Source organism: Notolabrus celidotus, chromosome 24, assembly GCF_009762535.1.
Source record: "Notolabrus celidotus isolate fNotCel1 chromosome 24, fNotCel1.pri, whole genome shotgun sequence".
In the NCBI taxonomy this organism is placed as follows: Eukaryota; Metazoa; Chordata; class Actinopteri; order Labriformes; family Labridae; genus Notolabrus; species Notolabrus celidotus.
Window position 1 is genome coordinate 3,029,683 of NC_048295.1, and position 19,545 is coordinate 3,049,227.

General features: G+C 45.9%; 1 protein-coding gene across 2 annotated transcripts in view; it reads left to right on the top strand.

The window, feature by feature from the left end:
* Window positions 1–1,707: 1,707 nt before the first annotated feature.
* klf7a (Kruppel-like factor 7a) overlaps window positions 1,708–19,545 on the top strand; it is a 39,768-nt gene continuing 21,930 nt past the window's right edge. Inside the window, exons 1-2 of one of the 2 annotated variants that reach the window (XM_034677566.1) lie at window positions 1,708–1,900; window positions 2,457–2,525. In XM_034677566.1, the coding sequence (XP_034533457.1) occupies window positions 2,502–2,525 (24 nt within the window). In that variant the 5' untranslated portion in view covers window positions 1,708–1,900; window positions 2,457–2,501. Of the gene's footprint in view, window positions 1,901–2,456; window positions 2,526–4,227; window positions 4,606–19,545 lie in introns of those variants that run through there. The other variant, XM_034677565.1, reaches the window with a different exon arrangement.

Below are 19,545 nucleotides of genomic sequence, written 5' to 3' on the forward strand. Positions count from 1 at the left end.
AGGATACCCATAACTTTGATATCACTTTTGCATTTTGACAACTACAAGCTCATTTCTAAAGGGTTAACTCCCCCTAAGGCTCAGTGGAAGTTCCCAGCCTCAGGTTTGAAAAATGGTGGAGTTACAGTACAGTGAATATACAATAAAATGCCGTGATGAAGTTTTAACCCTGACAATGTCAGCTAACCATATTAGCATTCCCACATGGGGGAAAGGCTGTGAGTTAGAATAGAAATGGGCTGGTTCAGCGAGCAGGGGGAGTAGAGGTCCCATTCGTCTTGTCCTGTTTAAATACACTGGTTAACTCCTGCCAACAGGGAAGCCATTCAGCAAAAGGCCAAGGGCATCTGTCATGTGTTCAGCACATTGATATTGTCCCCTTCCATCTCTCTCTTTCCCCCCTCTATCGTTTCCCCTCTCTTTGTTTATCTCCGCTTCTCACCGCCACTCTCCCGCTCTTCCTCCTTTCCGCCTCTCCCCCTTTCCTCTTCTGATGAAAGGAGTGAATATGCAGGGAACTGACATGATTAGCAGCCTCATATCCCCATGATGGATGGTGCCTGCTCCATTATTAATATAGTAAAAGCACCAACTGCCAGGTAAGAGCAATGTCAGCATCCACAATATAACGCTGTGTGCCCACGGATAATGGTGAGCACTTATTTTTATCTATGATATGCATGGGCTTCAGGCCGAGGAAGATGAGGAGGAGGAGGAGGAGTTGGTAGTGTAGACGTCTAAGTAAGAGCACTAAGACGGGGCTTTCAATTTTGCTAATTTCTGGTGATAGGGTCATGATGGAGAGCTGTGAAATGAACATTTCGCCGACTTCAGTCTTTAAATATGCGCTTTCCTTTGAGGGAATTGTTTATGACAACTTCTGTTTTACAGACAAAGATAAAATCAAAGGGAAGATTGATTTAAAAAGGAAATTAGGACACGAAATGGAATAAAACTGCTGTAAAAATCAAACGCAGGAACATATAAAGTGTCATAAACTGAGGAATAAAGTTCACAGTGACCTTAATATTTATAGGCACGCTTTACGGTTGATATTTTATCCCTTGTGCAATATTTTTTCAATTAGATTCTGCAGGATTTATAGTTTTTCCTGTGACATTTGTATGCTGCCACTAACATATATTGGAAGCTATATCAGTGAGCTGCTCAGTTAAATGTTTCTGTATCCATGAAGCACATCATAACGTTTTAAATGTAGGGAAATCTTCAAATTTAAGGACTCAAGACCTCAAACCAATAAATTTTGATGATACAGCCGGAGATATTGTTTCACAGTCAAGTGTCGTCAATAAATTATGCAGACGTGATCTTCATACTCCACTAATGACACGATATGAGACTTGTCAGGCGGCTCGTGTCCAGACCACAGCGCCAATGCACGTCTCGTCACTGTCAGCTCACTGTCACTTGAGGAACACGTCACGTCATGCCTTCGACATGACAGGAGAGGTCGATCGATGATGACCAGGCGAGTGTGTGCAGGACAAACATGAGGACTGCATGGTTGGGATGGTGCAACAGTTGCAGTTTTAGGTGACATGAGAAGGTGAAGCAGGAAGAAGCAGGAAGTAACAAGAGATGATGTAATAAAGGAAGAACACAGAGACTTAATGCACACTAGTTAATGAGCAACAGGTGTGGACACAGGTGAAGCTAATCAAGGAAATCAAGGGACACATACAGGAAGTCAAACTAAAACTGGACTCACAGGGAGCAGGAAGTAAAACTAATACTGGACTCACAGGGAGCAGGAAGTACAGAATAAAGCAGGAAACAACAGACTTGAGAAACAGAAGACATGGATCACTACTAAACAACACAAGGAAGACAAAAGGATTTAATGCAGGATACAGAGGGAGGAAATTACATGAAACACAAGGTAAGCCTACAAAATAAAACAGGAAATCAAAGACAGATTACAAAACAAGGAAAATACTAAACCACTCATGAAACCTGCATGCTGTTCAGTGATTTAGGATGCTAATAGAAGCTTTTTTTTTGCTGCGAACAATGAAAACAGCCTCAAAATAAATCTTAGGAAAGACAGGATTTCTTGGTCTCTTCCTTGTGTCATTGGAGAGGTTTTAAATAAGCATTTCCTCAACGACATGGCATTTATTTGTCCCATAACACAATGTGTTGTTGAGCTTAGATTGTAACCTATTCCCACTTTGTGTTGCCCCTTAAGCTCATCCTAAGAGCCCATAAACAATGCATAAAAATAACAGGATTTATCTCGTGAATATTTTACACCTCAGTCAGCCATGTGGGATCCGGCTAAACAGGACACACAGGCGCACAAGATTGTTGTTTTCTTCCTGTTCCACTTGTCATTTGACCAACGACCTCCATGCACATGACAGCCATCCATGTCTGAATGTATTTCTGAATGTATGTCCTCTGTCGTGTGTGCTTCTTCTGTCATGTTTTTCTAGAGGTGAAGAACAGTGCGGTGCAGGATTATGGGAGCGAAATGAGGGATGGATGGAGAGCGGCAGGAAGAGGTAAGACGGCAGATGTAAAGAGCAAGGAGTCGTAAAAAAAAAGGGGGGGGGGAGAAAAGCAAAGGAAAAGGCAAAGAGAGACAGAGTGAGTTGTGTCAAATGGATAAATGTCAGCGGGAGCTTCATCGTCCTCCTGAGCCGAGCTCTCCCTCCCAAAATGCCATGTGTAAATCGCGAAGCCGGGGCCCTCGGCCAGCCTTTCCCCCCAGCACTGTAATGAGATTACAGACCTCTACAACACTCAGTGTGTGTGTGTATGTGTGTGTGTGTGTGTGTGTGTGTGCGTGTGTGTTGAGCCTGTATGGAAGTGTACAGTTTTGGTGGCTTACACAGGGGCAGGCAGATACATGGCATTACTCACACCAGCAAACAAGACTTATTGAGGCAGATTTGGAGACTTATTTATCATGTCCCACACACGAGGTGCAATTTCTGTCACTTATCTTTGGTCACAGTGCATGAAGAAGAGCAGAGGCTGATCTTTATCCACGTGGGTTGATAAAATAAATGTCTCATTGCCTTGTAGGATTAAAATGTGAGAGTCAGATTAAAACAGCAATGATACTTTTACAGTAAAAGCTCATTAAATGTGCAGCTTTTGATCAATAACAGAACATAAACATGTGCAAAAATAGATTAAAGTTTGTGCAACTTTTAATCTTTGACACTAGTGAGGATGTACAAAAGTAAAGGCCTGGTATGAACACAAGCAAACATTGGAAACACATTAAATTGATGCACTTTCTGCACTTCTTTTTACTCAGATTGCATACTAATATACACCAATTTTGCCTTATTAAGATGAAACATTAGATTAAGGAAGCACAAGACTGGTGCACATTTTTCATTTCTCCTACTTAAAGCGCATACAAAGTGCAACAGCTGATTTCTGTTTATGTGGGTGACAAAATAAGCATCTAATCGCCTCTTAAGGATGAAAATGAACAATCCTTTTAATGTAAAACAACTTCTAAGAGAGTCTGATGAAAATGCAATTAAGAGATGCACTTTTTTTCAATGCTACTCACTGGCAGAATGTAAAGAAGAACATTTTACATGCACCTTGTTGTTTATAGATGAGTTTTTTATGCAACTTTACATCTAAAGTGACGACTCTTAAAGATATTTTACTTTAAGTGGTAGCATGATGCAAGATTTTAAACAGTAAACACAGTAAATCTTGCTTATGGAGAGCATATGCACAATATTTCATAATGTAGTCTCCACTGTACAACCATTACAGGAGATTAGAACTCCATTAAGTATGATACATTTGCCATCAACTCATACTCTGAGCCTAGCACAGAGATGTATCTCTCCTATAAACGTCTGCCTCATCCTGCATTGTATTATAATTAAATATTTACAACAACACAGCAGCCTATTAGTGCTGTTTCCAGCTCCTGTTTGGGAACTCAAGATGTTTACTCCTCGGCTTCTCCTCTCAGACTAGCCTTTTAGACCTTCATCCAAATCTAATATACCCATCCATAAATAGCTCACCTATCGAGCCCATATATGGCTTGAGTGACGCTGCATCCTGGCCAGTAAGGTGGGCTCAATCTGCCTAGCCCCGCCTCTTTCTGCTCCAGCGCCTCTCAAGTCACCCCTCAGCCGCCCATTCTCCTTAAATGGACAAAGTGGGGAGTTGATTGACAAACAAAACGACGCCCCCTCGTTTACCAAGCCCCTCCCCTCCTTTGGCTCCCTATCAGTGTCTAGTTTGGCAACACGGATACGCATGGAGCCTCCATCACCTCCAGTCTCTTTTACGCACCGAGTCCGATGATGCGCGCAGGTACGGGGACCCTGAACGCCACATTTCCAGCCTCTGCACACCGCATTTGACTTCCTCTCATGGACTAATATGAAAGAAGTGGATGTAGAGGTGTGACACAGCCAAGGAAGGAGGCATTTTTTCTCTCTCTCTCTTGTGTGTGTGTGGATCGTTCTTGTGTTTCCAGCACCGAGCGTCAGCATGGATGTCTTAGCGAACCACAGTATCTTTCAGGAACTTCAGCTCGTGCACGACACCGGCTACTTCTCCGCCATGCCTTCCCTGGAGGAAAACTGGCAGCAGGTATTGTGTGCCAACTTCCTATTCTAGCCGGTCCGCACGCTGATGGATTCACGCGCTCGAGAGATGGGGATGCAGGCGTCAACTTTTCCTGATCCCCCTTCTCGAAAGCGCGTGGGATGTGTGTGTGTGTGTGTGTAGTTCAGGGAGACATTAAGGGATGAAATGCTTCCCATCACTCTTATATCTGACAATTTCCAGATTGACAGAGATGGCAAAGATGTGAACGCACGCGGGCGCGTAATAAAGCTGTCAAATGCGATTTGGGAAGATGAAGACTCGAATCCCATAATAGCGACTGAATTGGTCGTGAATAATACATCTGCATCCCTCAGATTAGCGAGTTGTGACCCCCCCCTTCTGCATAGAAAGTCCCCTCTCTTATTCATAATAGATACCCTAACATGTCTGGCTTTGTACCAGCTTTAAATGGTGAAAAATGTGCAAAGCCAGTCCATCCAGTGCCATCTGCATATTCGCTTTTACATGTCTCACCCCCCCTCCCTCTTTTCCTTCACACACACTTCCTGCATCCAAGTTCAGGGGATGAATATGGAGAGAGGAGCACGGGGATCCACGCGGCCACATGGTGATAGATGCGTGTGGAGGGAGGGGGGAGACGCACCGGCACTTTCCACGGCCATTACTGATGTTTCATTCCTCACATTACACTCCTCTTTTCTCTTCAAATGTGGCAGGTAGATGTAGAAATGCAATCATGAAGCCTTTGCAGGCTCATAATTTGAAATGTCTGAGTATTCCTGGCTTAATATTCTATATTTCCCTGCAGAAACGCATGAACGTGCACTTTTAATGCATGCACTAATGAGAATTTAACAACTCAGCATTCATTTTCCATATCTCAGTCCTAATACACCTGAACTGCTGCTTCTTATCAGCAAAAATGTCACCATGGTGAGCTTTGTGTTACACCTGCATGTGTGCCTGTGTGTGTTAGCTGTTGAAATGTGCTCAGAATCATAGAGCTGCTGTCTTTTTTTACACTCCTGGTGCAAGGTTTATCAAAAAACTGCACATTTTCAGGATTCCTGAGTCTCAATGAGCATTTTTGTCTCTCAAGAAACTCAATGTAGTTGCACTTTTGATGCATTTAGGCTCCATGTTTGAGCACATCATATCAGCCCAAGTAAGGACCATGCAGCCCGGCTTCTTTGATTGTCTTATATCCCTCACACAGTTTGCTTCTTGTCTTTTATATCAGACAAAAAAAAGCTAATTGGAAAATTGAATCAAGCTTGTTTGTGATTGTAGTGTTGTGGAAATGACTGTTGTTACTTGCAGAAGTGATGTTTTTAAACATCCCCTCCCTGTTGTTAATAGCCTTAAATCTGCAGCTTATCAGGATCTCTCTGCTTATTTCTCCTCCAGAAGCTGTTCTAAGTTTTGCACGTCGTATTTTTCTGATGCATGCATGGTGTTAAACATTCAGGGTGTAAAAAGATTGAGGTTAATCAGCCCAATCGTACAAGTTTTACTCCACTCTCTTAATTTTGTTGCACTTCTTCTGCAACGTTTTTCCAAACAGGCTTTTGTTTTCTGTGTGTGAGCCCACATGGGGGCCCTGCAGCTCTGAGCCCACCTGCACTGCTGCTGCTCATGTTGATGATGATGCTCTCCATGCTGCACTTGACTGACCGGGCAAGACAGACAAAAAAAAATCATTGCATGGAAATATGATGCTCGTATTGTTCATGCAATAGGAGCTTCAGCTTTTTTTCCCCACTTCTCTGCTCCATGCGTAAAAGAGAGGGGAAGGAGGGGGCAGTGACACGGGGGGAAAGAGAGGAGAGAGAGAGAGACAGAGAGAAGGAGAGAGAGAAACCGGTGCGTGACCGCATATCCATTCGTTGTGGCCCAAGCAGCCTAATTGGCATCCTACTGTTCGCCACCGACGCATCTTTTCATAACAAGTCTCCAAACTCCCTCCCAGCCTTCACTGTCAGTGGATTTTTTCAAATTGCACAGGCCTACGTGTACCATATGCAGCGCTTGTCTCTCCCTGTTTCTCACCCACAGCCTGCAAATCAAAATCAATACCTAATGCAAATGGAAGAGAGAGAGAGAGGGGAGAGAAGAGGAGAGGAGAGGAGAGGAGAGGAGAGGAGAAGAGAGCTGCATGTGCAGGCAGAAAGCTGGGAAAGCTCTTATCTGTGTGTTCATGTGTGGAGGCTGGAAATGTCAGTTTTCTTTTGACGGTCTGTCTGCAGATTATTCTGCCAAAGAGAACGTCCATTTTGGAATATCATCACCACGTTTAATTGTCTCTCCTGACTCCTTCTGCTTTTACTGTGTAGGAGAAAAAAACATTTTTTTTCTCGATTTAATGGATAAAAACTGCTTTCAAATTGACTTCAGTGTGGGATAATTTGACTGACATGCAGAGCTGTAAGAGGAAAAAACAAGTGCTGGTTCTCTGTGTATCCTGCAGCCAGTATCAGAGCATCACAAGAGTTCTGTTCTACATTTCTGAAACTGGAATATAGTGAGGACAGGAAAGGGTACTGGCTGGTGCTGGTACACCAAAAGAGTCCAGGAGTTAAATTTAGAAGTGGTGGTCCTGTGCACTAGAGCATCCCGGCCCACATCAAGCACTGGTTGTACCGAAACTGAAGTTATCTGTCCTGATAGAGAGAGGCTCAGAGAGGTACCTCAGTTCACTTGCATAGCACAAAGATGAATTTTCCTCACAAGCCAGCTTCAAAAAACAACAACAATAGAAGAAATCACCCAAAGCTGAGGGTTAGAAACACTTTCTTCAAATTGTAAGACTTCCCTTGGAGCAAATTGAGTCACTGGATGAGTCTTCTTAGAACACAAGCCATGTTTGGAATAAGAAGATTGCATTGAGTCCATGTGAACACAGGGATTATAACTTGCCCCACACCCCGAAATACCCCCTTCTCTCTTCCCCAAACGCAGCCCAGCAGAGATGTTCTCGGCAAAGCGATCCTTGTGTTCAGTGTAGCGACATGAAGATGCCACCGAGCCCTCCTGAATACATGAATTATGAGTTGTGGCTCTCCTTAAAAGCTCTGCCTCCGGCCCCGAGAGCCACTACCCCCTCCCACCCCGGCCGTCTGTATTCCGGGCACAATTTAGAATCTGATGCTTTTATGGTGGTCTGATGGCGAGATAGGAGGCCGTTGTAGTCGGCCCCTAAATGGCTCCCTGAGATGCAATGGCAAGAATGATGACTGTGTCCCCTGTTGGTGTCTGTGAGGCATGATTCAGGCCCTTATAGGGGGATGGGGAGCAGAAAAAAGGGGGGAAAGTGTCGACATTTGTGGCTGCTGTTTGTTCCATTATGGAGCGAAGTAGTGCCAAACTGAACGGTGCTGTCTCCATTCCAAATCCCTGTACAGTTGGTTGTTCAGAGTTGGAATAAACAGCAGGGCTGAGTTGGATTTGGAACAAGCAGGGCTGGTCATAACTAACTCATTATATGTGAAACCCATTTCCTTTCAAAGCGCAGCATGCACGTGTTATTTTGCATCTTAATACCAACACAAATTCTCTTGTTTCTTGGCTGCTTCTGAGGCTCTTTTGTAAACTGGCATTCGCTGCGGTGAAACCTCGTTCGGCGTGATTGCCAAACATTTATCAGCAGATTCAAAAAGCTGAAATATGAAAGACGAAACATCTGGGTTGGGTTTCAGCCTGATAAGATAGATTTTTCATGCCACGCAGATGATGTGGCCTCATCCAGAGCACTTGACCCTGATGGGTAGGACGTAACCGGACACCGCAAATAGCTGTCTGTCATTGACCCCGGGACACACTCCATACCCTCCAGCACATATATTATCCCTCAGGGGCTGAACACACACACACATGTGCACACATGTAGTGCCTGATGCCTATCCAAGCGAAATGTCTGTGCTGGGCTGCAAGGTGCATTAGGGGCTTCTATATGTGAATGTGGCTTCAGTGTTTCTAAATGTAGAAGGAGCAGCAGGGCGCTCTGTCTCGACCTCTATATGCAAGCCGGCGTGCTCAGATGCATCCACTTACATCCACTTCTTGCTCGCCACTCGATAACACGCACATTTCCCAGGCAGCAGCAGCAGCAGCAGCTCCGTCTGAGGGACAGGGGGGTGGTGGGCGGCTGACGAGCGTCGAGGTGGAGGAAGTTGCAGAGCACGCACATTCTCCTCGCTGCAGGGTTTCGCATTTCACAGTCCGGTGGGCTCGAACCCCCCTAGGAGCGACGTCCACACGCAGATAGACAGACAGGGAAGAAGGGAGCATGATGTCCTGAGTTATTGAAGGAAGAAGTAGGGTAGATTTTGTACTTCCTTATTGTGAGCCCTCCAAAGGAGAAGTTGCACCTTCCTCTGCTGTGAGAAGTCCAATTAGAGCTGCAGAGATACAACGGCAGTGTGGTCCTCTTTGAGAGATCGTAACGAGGATAGGAGGAAGAAAGAAGTCAGAGCAAAGAATCTGCTGAATATCTATATGCATCCATATGTCTGCATACGTGCACGCCAGCGCAATGTGTCTCCGTTTGTTATGTAATCCTCAGTAGGCCACAGCTGCTTTCTCACACACAGCGAGCAATCTGGGGATCGCAGCCAACCGGCCCCCTCCTTCCTGTCTCCGTCTTCCTCCATCCCTTGTTCCTCCATTCTCTCTCTTTTTTTTTTCCTCTTATAGAATTAGCACAGTATGGATTTTTGATCTCTGCAGGGCTGTTGTGTAAGCTCTGGACTTGTGCGTTCTCCTCACACTGCTCAGCTTTTGTCGTGGCTGCCAGGTAACAGCTTTTCCCCGAGTCACTTTGCTTTGCAGCAGAATGCATGACTTTACATGCATCCTCCCTAAAACAAGAAGCCAGGAGAAACCCGGCTAGCTCTCTGTGACCTTTTACTAGCTGCGATTTGATGTAATTTTATGCAAATTAAAATTAAATCAATCCTGTAACGGGCACAGTTCAGTATTCTGCGAGCAGGAGGAGGAAGGACAAACTGGGACTTAATCTTATTTGTCTCCAAAGAGCTCCTGGTGGCGTCTTCGTTCCACGCCTGCGCCTTTATTAAAATGTCACATCAACTGCGAGTATGAGACGGGGAATTCAGGGAAATCAAGTTTGGACGCTCTCCAAAGATAAATTCAGTTAATTCCCTTTTACTTTAACTGACGTGTGTACCAGTTTGCACAAAGCCTCTCAAAATATGATGGACGGTAGTAAAAGTAGCGCTGCAATATCACCCCAGACGACACAGCAGAGTCGCTCCTAATAGTTTGTTTTATTCATACAATAAACCAGCAGTGTTTTATGGCTGCAGTTAATTCCCAGACATCCTCAGAGTGCTCCGTCGGGCCCGTGCTACCTCATGACGCTCAGATGTCGAATATGAAATTGATTTCTCGCGGCGTTGTTTTGCTCGCCTCTAACCCCCGATAGCAGTCAGAAGATCTTGAAGATGGATGCCAAGCGGAATCTATTTGACATGGCCTGGCCCGTGGCGCAGCGAGGCATGAAAGGAAGCCTTTGTGCGCCAGCACACAATGCTGCATCTCTGGTGGACGCTTCTAAGTGTTTTCAGACACAAGGTTGTTATTTGGAAAAGATGCACGCCTTCTTACTGCAGGAGGGGAGAGGACTTACAGGTGCATTCTGTCACTGCACCGTGTTTCTGCAATGCATACTCTCCAGATCAGGCTGGTTTTTATGTGCACATGTCCTCCAATTCAGGTGCACAGGTTTGTGTACCTTGTGTAATGAGATGTGCGAGCGACCCCCTGACCCAGTAACATCCATTCTGCCATAAGAGCGCTTAGTGAACTCTGCCACCTCTGTCTCATCACTCAGACAGCTGAGAGGCGATTGCCAGTGATAGGTGCCTGCAAGCGCTTTATGGGCGTTGATGAAAAGGTTGGAAGCGCTGATGAAAGAGAGGACGCGGAGGAAGCATTCATTTGTCTGACGCTCCGGTGACTGGCCCGTCAGAGATAGAGGGAGAGGAGGTGGTGTAAGAGAAAAAAGACGAAGAAGGGGGAGAGAGGGGGAAGCGTGGTGAACAAGCACATCTTTATGTATGGCTTCCGTCTGCAAAACGCTCTGCCACCCCAGGTTTGATTAACAGCGAGAAGAGGAGCCAGTCATTTTTTTCGCCTCACACCAGCACACATGGCTTGGCAATGACTTTCACATCATTTGAGGCGAAATCGGGAAGCCGTTACAGCACCTTACAGTGATCCGACATGCTTCGCTGCTGCCATCCGGCTTGGCAAACCGCAGGGAGAAAAGAGAAAGGAAGAGAAGTCTCAGGCACTCATTTTATGCTTTGGAATCACCACCAACTCTCTCTCTCTCTCTCTCTTTTATCTCATGACTCTCTTGCTCTGTTTCTCTTTCTTGAATTCTGAGAAGAAGTCACAGCTGCCTTGTTTGATTTGCCCTGCTCTAACCCCTATTTAAAGTCAGTTTCTCTGCAAAAACTTGAACTCAGGAGAGTTATGCAATCATACTGTGACACAACGCTGAATAGAAGCTCTTTCAAACAGAGCGGGTCACAAATAAATGGCACGAAAACTGCTGGTGAAATATTCAAATCCATCAGAACAAAAACTTTGGAGCACAGTTTGTTCAATAAAACTTTCTACAGGATGATAGAGACTCAGATTGAACCTGCTGCCAGATATCAGAGACAGATTTGATAAGAGACGCTTAGATATTATCTCATTAGGTGTCAGAGGAGAGGAGAGCAACAAACACCTTTCAGAGAAGCACCATTAGCTGTGGGGAGGATCATCATCGCTTGTTGCTTCACTGTCTTGTTTCTTTCTGTGCTATACTTTTGAAACAACATGTAAATTGAACTGCTGTGAATCACTCTATGCAAAAGTATGTAAAGGCCTCCACTGCTCGTTTGTTGCCTTGGTTACTTCCTCCCTGCGTGGACCACACTGTGTTTAATCATCCAGCCTGCTCACATATTTGTACATCCATTGGCTTTTCAATAAGCCACACATTCAAACCATGTCCAGGCATTTTATAGCCCTCGTTGGCTTTGACATACCAAGCGTTGCATCCCATCTTACTGCCTACCTGTTGCTAGGCAGCCTTGGCAAGCAGGAAGACCAGTCTTGGCCTAGTTGTTTGTTTAGCTGTCAGTCTGGGAGGCTAATCCCACCCCGAGGGACTCATAGCCATCCAGAAACTAGAGATCCGGCCATGTGGAGCATCTCCCTCCAAAGAGAGAGCTGAGGAAAAAGGGAGGAGAGAAAGAGATGGAAGGTGGAGAGAGGGAGAGAGACAAGGGCAATTTGCCCTGAGTAAACACCGCTGCTTGTTGTTGTCATCTGAAGCCAGTCATCAATCACGGCCCTAAGCTCTTGGTGGTGACAGCTGCAAGGGCGTGCGGCGCTCTGAAACTGGTTGGATGAAGCGAGACAGTCATTGGTGGAGAACACAGCTGAGTCGCCTCTGCAGACCTTGTTGACTTTTTAAGAGTGTGTGCTTTCGGTTAAAGTCCCGTAAAAGGATGTTATCTCAGGCTGAGGTCCCGTTCAGGGTGTCACAGAGTTCAGCAAAGACGTAACAATGCCAGCTCTGGGGGGGGACGGTAATGATGCTTGACGTTCGGCTGAATTATGTAAGTGACGGTGTGTCTGTGCAGGAGCCGGTGCAGTCACGTGTGTGTGTGTGTGCTTTGCATGCCAGCCTCAACACTCAGCTGCGGCTGTCCAGCATGCAAAGCTGGCGGTGTTTTTCCACCTGCTATGGCTTGCTGCTCCAGAGCTGTCCACCTGATTGGCCAATGTCAGGACCTTTTACCTCCCTCAGAGTCCTCCTCCCTGCCTTCATCAAACCATCCGTCTATTCCTGCAAAGATTTCTCACCCTGCTTTTCCTCTTCTATCCCTCTTTCCTTCCTTTATCTCTTTTTAGTGCATTTGTTCCTTCTTGCTCATTTATATGTTGGCAGACATGCTGTGCCATGAAAGGAAACAAGTTACTTCATTCAAAAAGGTCACATGATAAAGTAAACTAAAGAGAGAAAGATCTACTCTAATGTCTGACATTAATTAAGTGTATTCCCAAGGTTTTTGGCGTTGTTGGCAGACCATGGCTTGTGGATCAGTTGCCCACTCAGCCCATTCTGTAGCCCATCTTTGAAAAGACTGAATCAGATGGCCCCCAATAGGATTTCTGTACCTTTCATGCCTTTCCAACCCCTTTCTTAGAGCTTCCTTTTTTCCCCCCTCACTTTAAATTTCAAATGCACCGTACCTGCTTTGGCAGCCTGAAACCAAGGATGACGACTCACATGGATGGGTCTGAAAGAGATAAAAGATGTTTCTCATTGTCAGGAGCTGATCCTACATTCACTGGAAGATTAAACTGGGTCCCAAATTCCCCCCCTAAGACACTGGTATCTCCAGCCAACTGGGTATGTCATGTAGTCTCAGTCATTCCAACCCCCTGCAGGGCTAAGTTGTCTGAATAAGATACGACTTGTATCCTCAGAACCAGGCGGATTCAGCTTGAATTGGGATTAGCCTATACGTCAGAGCCTTTCACTGGGAGAAATATTATTTTGACACCCAGCTTGGGAAAAAAAAAATGGCAGTATAAGTGTCAAAGCAGACAGGCTGAAGGGGTGAGAAGATTTTTTCACCCTGCTTAACTCCTCAAACGGCCGGGGAAGTGCCCTCCTGTGATTTAATGAGACCTGTGGGAAGAGCCATTCATCAGCGTGACAGCATACCTCTGTTACCCATTGTTCTGTTCTGGTATGTGAGGAGAGCAGTGTGTGTTTTAGCCTTAATGATGGGGCTGGCAACCCTTTGATTAGATGAATCTCCTGGTGCTAATTAAGATTTGGGCTGCCAAAAGACATCTGTGTTTATGCCTTCCTCCCGCTCCCTGTATGGACACTACTTTGCATGCAAGTGTGTGTTTGAGTAGTTCACGGGTGTGTTTTTGGTCCAAACAGGGGGTTTCAGTGGAATCATGTGGGCTGACATTTGCTCAGGGCCTTGGGCAAGACATTGAGCAAGTTTGAAAAACACTCTCTGATGCAGAAGTTGTTTTTGTTCCTGGAAAGGGGATTTATTTGATGGGAAAGATGGCTGCCACTTCCTCTATCAAGTGATTATTTAATGCTTAAAAAACATGTGAGATCCCTTCTGTGGATTTCTCCCCCTTCCTTTAACTCAAATGATCTTGTCACATTAATGTTTCACTCCCCAATTCCCCTTTGTGTAATTTCAGGGAAGAGAATTTGATAACTTATGTTAACAAGAACCCCGTACACCCCCCCTCTCCAAACCCGCCCTTCCTCGAATCCCTCCCTGCTGCGAGCATTTGTGTGGCTAGACAGCACAACATCCCGCTATTTAGTTTACAGCTATGTGTTATTCCCTCTATTTGCCCCAGATATTATTTCATTGTAAAATGATGCCAATTAGTAAAGCCAGTCGCCGGTGGCTGTGGTCTGGCTCCTCCATCGTTCCGGCGGGGAAAGTTATTTGGGTCGGCAGCTATTTTCAGCCTGTGATGTTGCCAGGAATACTTCAGGGAGCAGCCACTGTTTTATAAGAGAGCACATCAATAATTTTCATTGGTGTGTGTGTGTGTGTGTGTGTGTGTATGAGGAAGAAAGAGAGCTTCACAGGCAGAGTTTATTGGGTTTATGTGTGTGTGTGTGTGTGTGTGTTTATACCTGAGTGTGGGGAAAGTGGCTGTTTTTCTCTGGAATATTTAGCACAGCAGCTGGTGAGAGTACTGAGAACATGCGCTCGTTCTTGTGTCGCACTGTAGCTGTCACGAACTTCCATTCATTTAAAACACATTAATTTCCCAGCCTTTAAACTTTCACCCCGAGCTTTTATCCCAGGTTTCACCCTTTTGCTCTGCAATCACCCGCTTCCGAATACTCTTGGCAGTCAGAGCACACACACACACAGACACACACAGACACCACACACACGCACGCAGCCAAAAGTCAATGAGTTCGCAACACCTTCCTCAGTGCATCAAACCGCTCTCTTCGCCTCTCCGCTGAGCAGCCGCACATTGTCGGGATGAAATTGGGGTGAAAAGTCCTCGCACTCCGCTTATGCTTTCCCAGCCGCTCAGCACAGAGGGGGTGAGCGGGTTCAGCATGCCGTGCCGCCACCGCCTCAGCCTCCCTTTCCTCCTCCCCCTCCTCTACCAACCTAAACTCACACACACACACACGTCCCATCTCTTTCTCTCTTCCTCTTCTTCTTCTACACTATCTCTTGGAGGAGAACCCGTAGCTGCAGCGTTGGCGCGAGGAAGACGTCTTTCAATATTTTAAGCGGCTTGGGCTAATCTTTGTCGCTCAGGTTTGTTTTGAAAGCATCGCCGTGGGAATAAAGACGGAACGACAGTACCCCACCTCCTGTTTGCACGCTCTCGGATACACGTTAAAGTCACAGAACATACACACACTTGCGTAACTACAACTGCATGACCCCCCCTGAGCTAATCCACCCCTCGGCCTTGCGAGACTGTGCCACTGACCTGTTTCCCCTGCCTGTGCTTGTTTTCTTCCCACTTGCTCGCACACATTGCTCTAACCCTGAGGTTTGGTGTTGCGTTGAGTGACAAAGCCTGAAACTGTGGCCTTGGCAGACACACTGAGGGGTTACACAACACCTGCACGGCACAAGAAGCGTAAACCCAGAGGCCAAAACATGAGGCATGTAAAGACGAACCATTTTGGCTCTTATCAGCGCAAGCAGGGCGCCACGCTTCCACTTCACGCTTTCGTGGACGTGATTGGGGTACCGACTACACTTTCTGACTGGCACTGTATGAGGAGGAAGCAGAGTTTTTCCGCTCCACTGTTCCCTTTATCTCTCCCCCCTCTGTTATTTTCAGCCCTCCTCCTCTCTCTCTCCCTCTCTCTCTCTTTCTCTTTCGCAGCTCGCCGCTCTTTTGTTTTCGACGTGCCTTTTTCCAGCCAAGGCCCCATTCTCTTGCCCCGTCATTGTGTGCGGTAATGAAGATTAGCCAGCCTGCCGCACACAATGGGGTCCCCACATCCGGAGCACAGACTCCCCAAATCCTGCCGCAAGCTGCTAACCCCGCTGTAAAACCACTGTTGTCGCCGACCCCCTCCATCCACGGCACCCCACACACATACACTGGCGCAGTCACACATACATGGACACACAAATGTGTCCGACATGCACTCTGCACTCCGCCGTGTTGAAAGCAAATGGCTGAAATGTCTCCTGATTAGATTAGGATGCTTTTGACAGCTGAGAGGGAGCGCTTGGCGACTCATACGCCGATAAACAGCAGCTCACCCAAATCCAGTTAAAGAGAGACAGAGTTCCCCTCCCCGGCGAGTGCAACACGGCTCCACTCGCCGGGATTATACCCCCCTCCCATCCTCCATGCTCCTTCTATTCTCCTCTTCTCCCCGATCTCATCCTCCTCTCTCCATCATTCATCTCCTCCAGTCTCAAGATGTTTCTCCCCTTCTCCTCTTCTCCTCTCTTCTCTATCCCATTTCACCCTCACCTCTCCTATCCCCCGACTTAACACCAGAACAAAGACATTTTCCACACTTTGTCACAAGCTATTTAGATGGAGCCGTAGAGGTCTTTATACGCACTGCACTTGTTGTACCCTGAGCCTCTTATTAACGTCTGTATCGCTCTCAAGGTCGGCAGATCCTCGCGACTTCAGCCTGTTTACTTGTCGAGATACTTTCAGCGTTTGGCGGCTACATGTGTCGCTTTTGTCTGCATGGAAACAAGGATTATTCAGATGTGACAGCAGTTTGGGAACACAAATAGCCATATGTCAACTTCAAGTTGCTGTTTCCATTTCAGGAGGGTAGGAAACATAACGAGTTAAACATATAGGCCCTCTTTTTTAGTGGTGAATCTGTTCACTTTATAAGACAGGGTTGATGAGAAGGAAACAGCTGGAAGGTGACATAATCTACCCGACAACACTCCTCACAAGTTAAGCCTTTTTATGAGACACACTCAGCTCTTAGCTAACACATCTGTAGCTTTCCTTCATGCAAAAACACTCACTATTCAACTGCAACTTGTCCTTATATGCACAGTTAAGGGACAGACTATTTCTTGGAACCGGGCTCCAATCTAAGATAATCTGCTAGTTCCTCCTTCATCTCTCCTGTGCAGACGTCTCCTCTCCTTAATCTTGACATGAAAGTGAAAAAGCGTATCCACAAAGTGTTTCTTTATACGATGCACTCTGCAGGAGTTTTAGTCTCAGGCTTGTTTCCCCCTTGTGTTGTTTTTTTGTGAAGGATTAGGTGTCTGTTGACTTCGCAACAACAGAACAGTGTTTGCACAGAGTGTGATCTGTATTGTCCTCATCTACCTAAGAAAGAAAGGGAAACAAGTCCTCCTCCTCCTCCTCCTCCTTCTCCTTTTTCTTCGTCATTGAGTAACAACTCCATCTCTGCAGGCAGCCAAGCTTCACCTACCTTCAGATAACACGGCAAGGAAACAGCTTAATTACACACGCGGCCTTATCAGGCGACATTAGCCTCGCAGTAATAATCAGGGCCTGCCGTCAGCTGCTCCGTCAAAGCTTGGCGACGCAGCACCTCCAGGCGCTTTAACACCGTGCGGGCTTCAAGCTGATAACAGACTGAGAGTTGTTAAATCACAAATTGCTGACGAAGTTTGAGGGAATAATGCACATTTGGTTGTAAACCTGACACCATCTTTACACATAGTCAATTTTTGTTTGGATGGGTGCGCTAATGACACTTGAAATGCAATTCAAGCAGCTAAATTAAAGGTTGTTTGTTTGGCTGATTGCTTAGATTTGCATTTTCGGCACTTGAGCTGCCATTTTAATTTGATATGCAGCTTTAGCACATTGCAATCGGACATGAGAGGCAAACCCAGGTTCACTTTTTTACTCGAGGCATCTCCCCGCTAAGCCCTGAGTAACTGGAGGTTTACATGATGTGTGTGTTTGTGTGCAATGGGGATCTTCAAAGCAACCTTTCATCTCACTGGAAAGCAACAATGATGGAGCACTCAGAGCGCAAAAAACCTGGTGACCTCTGCTTAATGGAGCAGAAAGACATTTCCCATCACTTTCCCCGAGCAGACACAACAAGAAAAGCACACATCCACATCCTGCCTGACACCAGGCGGCTCTTGTCTGTCTTCCAAGTACACCACACAGATATGTGAAGACATCTGTCTCAAAATAAGGGGTTTAAATAAGTGTTGGAGTTCAGGTTTGCATGATTCAAACACTAGGTATGTTTAAATCTATGGAGAGACACTTTTGAACTCTTCTCTCATTCTCTCCCTTACGTGGCATCAACAGATTCCCATTTCTTCATCTTCCACCTGTCAGTCTCTCCTCTTCCAGAGGAGCCAGATAAATTAGCCTCCTATCTGCCCTCAAGCTTCTCCTCTTTGTGTCTCTGCTCCCTCCGTCTCCCCTTTGCTCGGCTGCTCCGAGTCCCATCGGGGGCATCTGGGGCGCCAACATCCCTCCTGGCCAAACACTGCACCCCCTGCTGCTGTCTCCGTTGAGAATAACAGGGTGATACAAGTGCACCGTCTTATTCAGATCCAGGGAAATGAAGCGCTATCTCCCCCCCACCCTTCTCTTCCTCTTGGCCCTGTAGGCAGGTTCCCCTCGCTCGACTGGGATCCAGCGGCGACGCCATCCTGCTCTCTAAGGAGTCTGGGGGTCTGGGCTCTTCGCAAGAGCAGGGGAAGGAGTTAAAAACCCTGAAGGGAAGCTTAGAGGAGAAGGGGGAGTGCTTTTTTTTTTGGAGATTCATTTTGTGTGTATGTGTTGTGTAAGTATTGCTCAGTGAAGCTATAGATTACCGTCTCTGTCAGCTGTGACGGCCACCGCTGATGAGCTCCAGCGCGGTATCATTTCGTATCGATTAGGCACTGCGACGCAAACACACAAAGGCTGTTGGCGAGATGGCTGGTGCCTTGGGCTACTGGTCATTTAGCTGTCACCTCAAAGTGATGGCTTGGCCCAGGCTCACCGGATCAATGGGAGACATAGGCCCCTATAACACACTATGAGGGGATAAGAAACGTGCATAGACACATTCAGATAAAAGCACTTACACACCCGAGGAAGACGGCTCACTGAATTAAGTACCAACCTGAACTTTACCTTCAATAAAAGTGCCAAGTGGAAATAACAAAGATCGCTTCAAACCAAGTTGGTAAAGTAAGGCCATAAATTATAAATATGTAATCAAACGGATAATAGAGCTCAGCTTCCCTGCTTCATTTTTCTGAAATAGGGCGTTGATGTCAGCCTCACCCGAATGGTAATCACACACTCAGTCCCCAGAAGGATTTGAGCCAGAGCTGGCGTCTTATTGGAGTTGCATTCACCCTCTGTAAATCAAACAAAGGCCTTCTTATTTTCTACGTTGATAACAGAGTAAAAGAAAATAAATAAAACACAGAACAAGCAATGAACAGACTGTCGGACAACAAAAGAAGAGCCCTGATGTTTATTTATCCTTGACATGAGTGTTGCTCACTTTTCAAATGAGCAATCAACCCCTGCTAGATTTAAAAATGGCCGACGCAGGTAATCAGAATGTCACTTTGATGCTGAAAAGTGGTCTTTGTCCAATTTGTTTTGGGGACAATCAAAAAAAGAAATCACAGTTTGGATGTGATGAAGGCAGAGGAGGTCAACGCCACATAAATACAAACAAAATACTAAAGAGGTTCAAAAAAACATTACTCATTTGTGCAGAATATTTGGGAATGAATTGGTTTATGAAATATATTCAAAGCTGGGGATAAGAGCCAGTTAGCTTGGCTTGGCATGAGGAGTTAAAGTAGCTCCATTCAAGGTAGAGAATCTAGTTAGTTAATTTCCAACATATTAATGTGATGTTTAATTTGACTTTGTGTAAACATCACTATTTGAAAAATAAATAAAAGT